Below are 12,177 nucleotides of genomic sequence, written 5' to 3'. Positions count from 1 at the left end.
GTGTTGTTTTTTTTTCACAGTTCATAATTCCCACCTCTTTTTTTTTTCTTTTTTTTTCTTTTTTTTTATTATTATTATACTTTAGGTTTTATGGTACATGTGCGCAATGTGCAGGTTAGTTACATACATATACATGTGCCATGCTGGTGCGCTGCACCCACTAACTCGTCATCTAGCATTAGGTATATCTCCCAATGCTATCCCTCCCCCCTCCCCCCACCCCACAACAGTCCCCAAAGTGTGATGTTCCCCTTCCTGTGTCCATGTGTTCTCATTGTTCAATTCCCACCTATGAGTGAGAATATGCGGTGTTTGGTTTTTTGTTCTTGCAATAGTTTACTGAGAATGATGATTTCCAATTTCATCCATGTCCCTACAAAGGACATGAACTCATCATTTTTGATGGCTGCATAGTATTCCATGGTGTATATGTGCCACATTTTCTTAATCCAGTCTATCATTGTTGGACATTTGGGTTGGTTCCAAGTCTTTGCTATTGTGAATAATGCCGCAGTAAACATATGTGTGCATGTGTCTTTATAGCAGCATGATTTATAGTCCTTTGGGTATATACCCAGTAATGGGATGGCTGGGTCAAATGGAATTTCTAGTTCTAGATCCCTGAGGAATCGCTACACTGACTTCCACAAGCGTTGAACTAGTTTACAGTCCCACCAACAGTGTAAAAGTGTTCCTATTTCTCCACATCCTCTCCAGCACCTGTTGTTTCCTGACTTTTTAATGATTGCCATTCTAACTGGTGTGAGATGGTATCTCATTGTGGTTTTGATTTGCATTTCTCTAATGGCCAGTGATGGTGAGCATTTTTTCATGTGTTTTTTGGCTGCATAAATGTCTTCTTTTGAGAAGTGTCTGTTCATGTCCTTTGCCCACTTTTTGATGGGGTTGTTTGTTTTTTTCTTGTAAATTTGTTGGAGTTCATTGTAGATTCTGGATATTAGCCCTTTGTCAGATGAGTAGGTTGCGAAAATTTTCTCCCATTTTTTAGGTTGCCTGTTCACTCTGATGGTAGTTTCTTTTGCTGCGCAGAAGCTCTTTAGTTTAATTAGATCCCATTTGTCAATTTTGGCTCTTGTTGCCATTGCTTTTGGTGTTTTAGACATGAAGTCCTTGCCCATGCCTATGTCCTGAATGGTAATGCCTAGGTTTTCTTCTAGGGTTTTTATGGTTTTAGGTCTAACGTTTAAGTCTTTAATCCATCTTGAATTAATTTTTGTATAAGGTGTAAGGAAGGGATCCAGTTTCAGCTTTCTCCATATGGCTAGCCAGTTTTCCCAGCACCATTTATTAAATAGGGAATCCTTTCCCCATTGCTTGTTTTTCTCAGGTTTGTCAAAGACCAGATAGTTGTAGATATGTGGCGTTATTTCTGAGGGCTCTGTTCTGTTCCATTGATCTATATCTCTGTTTTGGTACCAGTACCATGCTGTTTTGGTTACTGTAGCCTTGTAGTATAGTTTGAAGTCAGGTAGCGTGATGCCTCCAGCTTTGTTCTTTTGGCTTAGGATTGACTTGGCGATGCGGGCTCTTTTTTGGTTCCTTATGAACTTTAAAGTAGTTTTTTCCAATTCTGTGAAGAAAGTCATCAGTAGCTTGATGGGGATGGCATTGAATCTGTAAATTACCTTGGGCAGTATGGCCATTTTCATGATATTTATTCTTCCTACCCATGAGCATGGAATGTTCTTCCATTTGTTTGTATCCTCTTTTATTTCCTTGAGCAGTGGTTTGTAGTTCTCCTTGAAGAGGTCCTTCACATCCCTTGTAAATTGGATTCCTAGGTATTTTATTCTCTTTGAAGCAATTGTGAATGGGAGTTCACTCATGATTTGGCTCTCTGTTTGTCTGTTATTGGTGTATACGAATGCTTGTGATTTTTGTACATTGATTTTGTATCCTGAGACTTTGCTGAAGTTGCTTATCAGCTTAAGGAGATTTTGGGCTGAGACAATGGGGTTTTCTAGATATATAATCATGTCGTCTGCAAACAGGGACAATTTGGCTTCCTCTTTTCCTAATTGAATACTCTTTATTTCCTTCTCCTGCCTAATTGCCCTGGCCAGAACTTCCAACACTATGTTGAATAGAAGTGGTGAGAGAGGGCATCCCTGTCTTGTGCCAGTTTTCAAAGGGAATGCTTCCAGTTTTTGCCCATTCAGTATGATATTGGCTGTGGGTTTGTCATAGATAGCTCTTATTATTTTGAGATACATCCCATCAATACCTAATTTATTGAGAGTTTTTAGCATGAAGGGTTGTTGAATTTTGTCAAAGGCCTTTTCTGCATCTATTGAGATAATCATGTGGTTTTTGTCTTTGGTTCTGTTTATATGCTGGATTACATTTATTGATTTGCATATATTGAACCAGCCTTGCATCCCAGGGATGAAGCCCACTTGATCATGGTGGATAAGCTTTTTGATGTGCTGCTGGATTCTGTTTGCCAGTATTTTATTGAGGATTTTTGCATCAATGTTCATCAAGGATATTGGTCCAAAATTCTCTTTTTTGGTTGTGTCTCTGCCAGGCTTTGGTATCAGGATGATGCTGGCCTCATAAAATGAGTTAGGGAGGATTCCCTCTTTTTCTATTGATTGGAATAGTTTCAGAAGGAATGGTACCAGCTCCTCCTTGTACCTCTGGTAGAATTCGGCTGTGAACCCATCTGGTCCTGGACTTTTTTTGGTTGGTAAGCTATTGATTATTGCCACAATTTCAGCTCCTGTTATTGGTCTATTCAGAGATTCAACTTCTTCCTGGTTTAGTCTTGGGAGGGTGTATGTGTTGAGGAATTTATCCATTTCTTCTAGATTTTCTAGTTTATTTGCATAGAGGTGTTTGTAATATTCTCTGATGGTAGTTTGTATTTCTGTGGGATCGGTGGTGATATCCCCTTTATCATTTTTTATTGCATCTATTTGATTCTTCTCTCTTTTTTTCTTTATTAATCTTGCTAGCGGTCTATCAATTTTGCTGATCCTTTCAAAAAACCAGGTCCTGGATTCATTAATTTTTTGAAGGGTTTTTTGTGTCTCTGTTTCCTTCAGTTCTGCTCTGATTTTAGTTATTTCTTGCCTTCTGCTAGCTTTTGAATGTGTTTGCTCTTGCTTTTCTAGTTCTTTTAATTGTGATGTTAGGGTGTCAATTTTGGATCTTTCCTGCTTTCTCTTATGGGCATTTTGTGCTATAAATTTCCCTCTACACACTGCTTTGAATGCATCCCAGAGATTCTGGTATGTTGTGTCTTGGTTCTCATTGGTTTCAAAGAACATCTTTATTTCTGCCTTCATTTCGTTATGTACCCAGTAGTCATTCAGGAGCAGGTTGTTCAGTTTCCATGTAGATGAGCGGTTTTGAGTGAGATTCTTAATCCTGAGTTCTAGCTTGATTGCACTGTGATCTGAGAGATAGTTATAATTTCTGTTCTTATACATTTATTGAGGAGAGCTTTACTTCCAAGTATGTGGTCAATTTTGGAATAGGTATGGTGTGGTGCTGAAAAAAATGCATATTCTGTTGATTTGGGGTGGAGAGTTCTGTAGATGTCTATTAGGTCCACTGGTGCAGAGCTGAGTTCAATTCCTGGGTATCCTTGTTGACTTTCTGTCTCGTTCATATGTCTAATGTTGACAGTGGGGTGTTAAAGTCTCCCATAATTAATGTGTGGGAGTCTAAGTCTCTTTGTAGGTCACTCAGGACTTGCTTTATGAATCTGGGTGCTCCTGTATTGGGTGCATATGTATTTAGGATAGTTAGCTCTTCTTGTTGAATTAATCCCTTTACCATTATGTAATGGCCTTCTTTGTCTCTTTTGATCTTTATTGGTTTAAAGTCTGTTTTATCAGAGACTAGGATTGCAACCCCTGCCTTTTTTTGTTTTCCATTTGCTTGGTAGATTTTCCTCCATCCTTTTATTTTGAGCCTATATGTGTCTCTGCACCTGAGATGGGTTTCCTGAATACAGCACACTGATGGGTCTTGAGTCTTTATCCAATTTGCCAGTCTGTGTCTTTTAATTGGAGCATTTAGTCCATTTACATTTAAAGTTAATATTGTTATGTGTGAATTTGATCCTGTCATTATGATGTTAGCTGGATATTTTGCTCGTTAGTTGATGCAGTCTCTTCCTAGTCTCGATGGTCTTTACATTTTGGCATGATTTTGCAGTGGCTGGTACCGGTTGTGCCTTTCCATGTTTAGCGCTTCCTTCAGGATCTCTTGTAGGGCAGGCCTGGTGGTGACAAAATCTCTCAGCATTTGCTTGTCTGTAAAGTATTTTATTTCTCCTTCACTTATGAAGCTTAGTTTGGCTGGATATGAAATTCTGGGTTGAAAATTCTTTTCTTTAAGAATGTTGAATATTGGCCCCCACTCTCTTCTGGCTTGTAGGGTTTCTGCTGAGAGATCCGCTGTTAGTCTGATGGGCTTCCCCTTGAGGGTAACCCGACCTTTCTCTCTGGCTGCCCTTAACATTTTTTCCTTCATTTCAACTTTGGTGAATCTGACAATTATGTGTCTTGGAGTTGCTCTTCTCGAGGAGTATCTTTGTGGCGTTCTCTGTATTTCCTGAATTTGAATGTTGGCCTGCCTTGCTAGATTGGGGAAGTTCTCCTGGATAATATCCTGCAGAGTGTTTTCCAACTTGTTTCCATTCTCCCCGTCACCTTCAGGTACACCAATCAGACGTAGATTTGGTCTTTTCTCATAGTCCCACATTTCTTGGAGGCTTTGCTCGTTTCTTTTTATTCTTTTTTCTCTAAACTTCCCTTCTCGCTTCATTTCATTCATTTCATCTTCCATGGCTGATACCCTTTCTTCCATTTGATCGCATCGGCTCCTGAGGCTTCTGCATTCTTCACGTAATTCTCGAGCCTTGGTTTTCAGCTCCATCAGCTCCTTAAGCACTTCTCTGTATTGGTTATTCTAGTTATACATTCTTCTAAATATTTTTCAAAGTTTTCAACTTCTTTGTCTTTGGTTTGAATGTCCTCCCCTAGCTCGGAGTAATTTGATCGTCTGAAGCCTTCTTCTCTCAGCTCGTCAAAGTCATTCTCCGTCCAGCTTTGTTCCGTTGCTGGTGAGGAACTGCGTTCTTTTGGAGGAGGAGAGGCACTCTGCTTTTTAGAGTTTCCAGTTTTTCTGCTCTGTTTTTTCCCCATCTTTGTGGATTTTATCTACTTTTGGTCTTTGATAATGGTGATGTACAGATGGGTTTTTGGTGTGGATGTCCTTTCTGTTAGTTTTCCTTCTAACAGACAGGACCCTCAGCTGCAGGTCTGTTGGAGTACCTGGCCGGCCGTGTGAGGTGTCAGTCTGCCCCTGCTGGGGGGTGCCTCCCAGTTAGGCTGCTCGGGGGTCAGGGGTCAGGGACCCACTTGAGGAGGCAGTCTGCCTGTTCTCAGATCTCCAGCTGCGTGCTGGGGGAACCACTGCTCTCCTCAAAGCTGTCAGACAGGGACATTTAAGTCTGCAGAGGTTACTGCTGTCTTTTTGTTTGTCTGTGCCCTGTCCCCAGAGGTGGAGCCTACAGAGGCAGGCAGGCCTCCTTGAGCTGTGGTGGGCTCCACCCAGTTCAAGCTTCCAGGCTGCTTTGTTTACCTAAGCGAGCCTGGGCAATGGCGGGCGCCCCTCCCCCAGCCTCGCTGCCACCTTGCTGTTTGATCTCAGACTGCTGTGCTAGCAATCAGCGAGACTCCGTGGGCGTAGGACCCTCTGAGCCAGGTGCGGGCTATAATCTCCTGGTGCACCGTTTCCTAAGCCTGTCGGAAAAGCATAGTATTAGGGTGGGAGTGGCCTGATTTTCCAGGTGCCGTCTGTCACCCCTGGAAAGGGAACTCCCTGACCCCTTGCACTTCCTGAGTGAGGCAATGCCTCGCCCCTGCTTTGGCTGGCGCACGGTGCACTCACCCACTGACCTGCGCCCACTGTCTGGCACTCCCTAGTGAGATGAACAGGGTACCTCAGATGGAAATGCAGAAATCACCTGTCTTCTGCATCGCTCACGCTGGGAGCTGTAGACCGAAGCTGTTCCTATTCGGCCATCTTGGCTCCTCCCCACATTATTCAGTTTTATTTGCCTCATAGCACCAACCATATTGGCAGGTGTATTATTTACTGAATTGTCTCCCTAAGATAGACTATATACTAGGCTATAAACCTGACATCTCCCCTTTCATCTCTAGTACTTAGAATGAAAACATCTAGTAGGTCTTCAACAAATATTTGTTGAATTAATAAATGAATGCTGTTTTCTGAAAAATAGTATACATTGTGTTTAAGTAATGCCTTTTTTTTTTTTGAGATGGAGTTTTGCTCTTGTTGCCCAGGCTGGAGTGCAATGGCAAGATCTTGGCTCACCACAGTCTCCGCCTCCCAGGTTCAAGCAATTCTCCTGCCTCAGCCTCCCGAGTAGCTGGGATTACAGGCATGCACCACCACGCCCAGCTAATTTTGTATTTTTAGTAGAGATGGGGTTTCTCCATGTTGGTCAGGCTGGTCTTGAACTCCCGACCCGAGGTGATCTGCCCACCTTGGCCTCCCAGGTGGGAGGCCTGGGATTACAGGAGCAAGCCACCACACCCAGCCAAGTAATTTCTTTTTATTCCATTGTTTCTTAGTGTTATTAAGAATGGTTGCTGTTGGCCAGGCACGGTGGCTCACGTCTGTACTCCCAGCACTTTGGGAGGCTGAGGCGGGCAGATCAGCTGAGGTTAGGAGTTCGAGATCAGCCCGGCCAATAAGGCGAAACCCCGTTTCTACTAAAAATACACAAAAATTAGCTGGGTGTCGTGGCGGACGCCTGTAATCCCAGCTACTCGGGAGGCTGAGGCAGGAGAATCGCTTGAATCCAAAAGGTGGAGATTGCAGTAAGACAAGATGCACCACTGCACTCCAGCCTGAACGACACAGCGAGACTCCGTCTCAAACAAACAAACAAACAAAAACAAGAAAGAAAAGAAAATTGCAGTTCAAGGGACAGATCAGTCCAAGCACGGTGGTTCATGCCTGTCATCTCAGCACATATGGGAGGCCACAGCGGGAGGATCACTTTGATGCTAGGAGTTGGAGACCAGCCTGGGAATCATAGTGAGATCCCGTCTCCACCAATAATTACTAATAATTTAAAATCTAAAGAAAAGGGGGGCGGGGAAGATCAGGTTATTTAAAGTAATTTTAGGGTTAAACTTGACATATTAAAAAATGCAGAAATAGTTGTGAGGGATAACTCTCCGGGCAGAGATAGAAATGTATCATATCTCAACATTTAAAATCTGCATTTCCCATTGGAGCATAAGAGATGAACTAGGACCTAATTAATTGGGTTTTCTCCCCGTTTCTTTCTTTCTTTCTTTTGAGACGAAGTCTCACTTTATTGCCCAGGCTGGAGTGCAATATCGCGATCTCAGCTCACTGGAACTTCTGCCTCCCGGGTTCAAGCGATTCTCCTGCCTCAGCCTCCAGAGTAGAGATGGGGTTTCACCATGTGGGCAAGGCTAGTCTCGAACTCCTGACCTCGTGATCCGCCCGCCTCGGCTTCCCAAAGTGCTGGGATTACAGGCATAAGCCACCGTGCCCGGCCTTCCTCCCCGTTTCTTAAAAAGGCTCATGTGAGTTGCATTTCCAGTCCTGTAGAGGTGCGTTTAATACTTTTCAAAAAAAAACTTATCAGGACTTCGTGAGAAACGAAAGTGGACACCCAAAGCAGCTTGCAGCCGGTCTACTGTTACTTTGTTTTAGCGGGCCGACCTGTCTCCAAAATCGGTTTGACCATAATGGTAGGATTTAACTAGGGCTTTAGTTTTTATTTCACTCCCCCACTTTACTGGTTTCAACCTATCAATCCAGACGCGTGTCTGGTGGAACGCTCGGGTTTATGGCAAAATCATCTCAGGCATTTGCTTAACCCTCTCCAGAAAGGCATTTTCAGGGGTGCACAGTGAGACGGTGCACAGGTTGGCACAGAGTTAGTAGGAGCAGTTTTGTTTCGATTTGCGGGCAAATCTCTAAGATCTCTCCGTTTAACTTTCGCCCGCAATTCCCAAAGCCGCTAAGGCCGTTTCCGGCGCTCTGCCCCGCCGCAGGCCGAGGCTGGCGCAGAGAGACAGGAAGCGCCAGCTCTGGGCGCCTGGGTCCTCGCCTTCTCGGCCGCAGCCCCGCGGCGGCGCGCTCGCGGTGCATTGTGGGCGCTGTAGTCCGGCCGGAACCCGTTTGCGACCGCAAGTCCCATGACACCGCTTCTCACACCCCAGCCCGCAGTGCCCCTCCCCAGCCTCGGCCGGGCCTCCCGGGAGCCGGGCGTGGCGTTCCAGCTAGTCAGCCGTTTCTCCCCTGGGCTCGGAGGCGGAAGCTTGAGGGGCGCGGGGAGGAGCTTCGCGTGCGGGGTGAACGCCCGCTGTACGTGCTCGTTCGCTTCGCGACCGCTGCGCGCGAGCCCCGTGTCCCCACGGCGGGCAGCAGCGGCGGCGTCGGCTGAACGCAGAGGGGGCGGAGGGAGCCCGCGGCGGCGGTAGCAGCTACAGCGAAATGGCGGAGACCGTGGCTGACACCCGGCGGCTGATCACTAAGCCGCAGAACCTGAATGACGCCTACGGACCCCCCAGCAACTTCCTCGAGATCGATGTGAGCAACCCGCAGACGGTGGGGGTCGGCCGGGGCCGCTTCACCACTTACGAAATCAGGGTCAAGGTGAGGCCGTCTCTCCCCTCTCCCAAGAAACCCCTCCCGCTGGCTCTGGTCACCCCCATTCGGCCCAGGAGTGGACCCCCGCGGGCAGCCACAGCCTCCCAGGCCGGGAGCCCCCTTGCAGAGGCGGGCCGGGGTCGTGAGCCAGGGCCCCTCTTCTTGTAGGGATGGTTTTGGGGGGCTGCAGAGCGAGCCCGGCGCGCTGGCACTTGAAGAAGGTGCTCGAAGAGGAGGGCGTGGGTTGAGCGCCGCTTGCCCCTCCAGCAGCTGATCAGGGAATGACATTTGAGTTGGAAAGGGGTAGATCTTTCGAGAACACATCCCTTCACTGGGAAGGGAAAGAGATGTTGACAGAGAAAAGGGGCTTGCGCAAAGTTAAAGCCGTTTCCCAGTTTTGTCTTCCTGGAGACTTCCCAGAGGTAGCAAGCCAACCCGGCTGCTCCAGGCTCTTCCCGAGCTGCTAAAGTAACCTGGGTTGTGCAGTCTTCTGAATGGGACTTAATGAAAGTTCACAGAAGCCTGACAATTTTTGATAGGGCTGAGCCAGACCAGAAGGGTGATTGGACATGGTTGACTTCAGCATTTTGGGCCACCGCCCTGCTAAAGGCTAAGGTGTGGTGGTGTCACCTACCTCATAATCCAAAACTACAGTTGCTTTAAGAAAAGACTAGGGATCTTGCTCTCTTAATTCGAGATTTGCACTTAACTGAATAAAGAAATCAACAGAAATAAAATATACCTAATTTCGTAACTAGTATTTGTTGGCAATAATTCAGATGATTTGAAAGATGTTAATTGAAAATAGTGCTTCACTTTCACTCTATAATTCAGGATTAAAGAATTTGCCCATGTATGGAAGCATCTTTAAAAATTAATTACATTAATTTAAAGATGACAGCAAATTATTAAAAATTAAGTGTAAAGCGATTTTTCCTTTAATCAAAATTTATATGACAAGCTACTGTTAACATTTAAGTGAAAAAATTTCTCATTAACTTATGCACTTTGTGTCGTGAAAAACACAAAAATAAAATTTACCATCCTAACCATTTTTAAGTGTACAGCTCAGTAGTATATTCACATTGTTGTGAAACTTAAGTATTTTTAAAAAATGATTCTTATGTAGTTAGCATTGATTTTAAAAAGTTAATCAAACTTTAAGGTATGAAACGAGTAGTTTAATGTTTCAAGCCAGTGTTGTCTTCTTATGGATGTGTAAAATGTGGATCATAGGTCGGGCGCGGTGGCTCATGCCTGTTAATCCCAGCACTTTGGGAGGCCGAGGTGGGCGGATCACCGAGGTCAGGAGTTCGACACCAGCCTGACCAGCATGGAGAAACCCCATCTCTACTAGAAATACAAAATTAGCCGGGTGTGGTGGCGCATGCCTGTAATCCCAGCTACTCCGGAGGCTGAGGCTGGAGAATCTCTTGAACTGGGGAGGCAGAGGTTGCCGTGAGCCTAGATCGGGCCATTGCACTCCAGCCTGGGCAACAAGAGCGAAATCCCTTCTCTAAATAAATAAATAAAAATTGAATCATAGGATATGTTGTCATAGGGAAACTCAAAATCCAGACTTCAGTACACCTGGGGAACTACATTCACACATAAACCTAGTGGAAAAGTGAATGTTTTTCTAATTGTCTGTAATACATGACAGATGGTTCACTAAAAAGAACTTCCTCTTTTGCCCTATTCACTAGTATTTTCTTTTTTTTTCTTTCTTGTGCTAAAACAGCACTTGGTATTCTTGTTTCTAGACTTCCATAGCAGGTACTTCCTGTCACAAAATTGAATTGGAATCTCCTGGCTACACTTCCTCCACTTACTTTGAGTTTATCTTGCTGAGTGCATTATATTAAATGGATTCTAGTATAATAATTTAATCATCTTTTTTTTTTTTAATACACCTAATACCTTAGCAAATAGCTGATGTGACACTTAAAAATGGTTTTTGAGCCTGACGCAGTGGCTCACGCCTCTAGTCCCATCACTTTGGGAGGCTGAGGCAAGTGGAGCCCTTGAGCTCAGAAGTTTGAGACCAGCCTGGGCAACACGTTGAAACCCCTTCCCCACAAAAAAAGTAATTAGCTGGGCGTGGTGGCGCGCATCCCTGAGGTCCCAGCTACTCCAGAGGCTGAGGTGGGAGGATCACTTGAGCCCAGGAGGTTGAGGCTGCAGAGAGCTATGATTAGGCCACTATACTCATTCATAACAGAATGAGACCCTATCTCAGGAGAGAGAGAGAAAAAAGGGTTTTGGTATAGTCATTTACATGTTAAAGAAAATATATATATATATTTTTTGAGACGTAGTCTCCCTCTGTCGCCCAGGCTGGAGTGCAGTGGCGCTATTTTGGCTCACAGCAACTTCCACCTCCCAGGTTCAAGTGATTCTCCTGCCTCAGCCTCCTGAGTAGCTGAGATTACAGGCATGTGCCACCACGCCTGGCTAATTTTTGTATTTTTAGTAGAGATGGGATTTCGCCGTGTTGGTCAGGCTGGTCTTGAACTCCTGACTTCGTGATCCACCTGCCTTGGCCTCCCAAAGTGCTGGGATTACAGGCATGAGCCACCGCACCCGGCCTGAAAATAATCTTTTTTAAGAATGATTAATGAGTCAGGGAACTAACAAATTATACACTTACTTTGGTTTGTATTTTTGTATAAACCAACTCACTAGGTGTTAATAGCTGTTAACAGTCATAAGTGCCGGTGCCTATGTGAAAACCTAATTGAGTTTTTAATGCATGAAATGCCTTTGGATTTCTTTCTTTTTTTTTTGAGACAGAGCCTCGCTCTGTCACCAGGCTGGAGTGCAGTGGCGCGATCTCAGCTCACTGCAACCTCTGCCTCCCGAGTTCAAGCGATTCTCCTGCCTCAGCCGCCCAAGTAGCTGGGACTACAGGCATGTGCCACCACGCCCAGCTAATTTTTGTATTTTTAGTAGAGACGGGGTTTCACCATGTTGACCAGGATGGTCTCAATCCCTTGACCTCATTATCTGCCTGCCTTGGCCTCCCAAAGTGCTGAGATTACAGGCGTGAGCCACCACGCCCGGCTTGGATTTCTTTTAGTATGTAATGTGTTAACTTAAAACTAAGGACACCATATAGTAAGGAAATTAGGCCTTATGTGAGCAGCGTATGATTTTTTAGAGTAATTATAGTCTTGCATTAAGGCAGAGTGGCTATGACATGAATAGTTGCATATTTTGTAATTTTTTTTTTTTCTTGTGATAAGAGTCGTTCTGTAGCCCAGGCTGGAACACAGTGGCATGATCGTGGCTCACTGCATTCTCAAACTCCAGGACTCAAGTGTTCCCCCCGCCTCAGCCTCCCAAGTAGCTGGGACTACAGGGTGCTACTATACCTAGCTAGTTTTTTATTTTTTGTCAGATGAGACTTGCTATGTTGCCCATGATGATCTTGAACTCCTGGCCTCAAGTGACCCTCCCCCTCTCAGCCTCCCAAAG

General features: G+C 44.9%; 1 protein-coding gene across 1 annotated transcript in view; it reads left to right on the top strand.

The window, feature by feature from the left end:
• Window positions 1-8,518: 8,518 nt before the first annotated feature.
• SNX3 (sorting nexin 3) overlaps window positions 8,519-12,177 on the top strand; it is a gene marked incomplete at its 5' end in the record, with an annotated part of 49,706 nt that continues 46,047 nt past the window's right edge. The window contains 1 exon segment of the mRNA NM_001133205.1: window positions 8,519-8,706. Coding sequence (NP_001126677.1) covers window positions 8,545-8,706 — 162 coding nt within the window.

The sequence above is a fragment of the Pongo abelii genome, chromosome 5 (genome assembly GCF_028885655.2).
Source record: "Pongo abelii isolate AG06213 chromosome 5, NHGRI_mPonAbe1-v2.0_pri, whole genome shotgun sequence".
Lineage (NCBI taxonomy): Eukaryota > Metazoa > Chordata > Mammalia > Primates > Hominidae > Pongo > Pongo abelii.
This window is presented reverse-complemented; position numbering and strand designations above follow the sequence as displayed.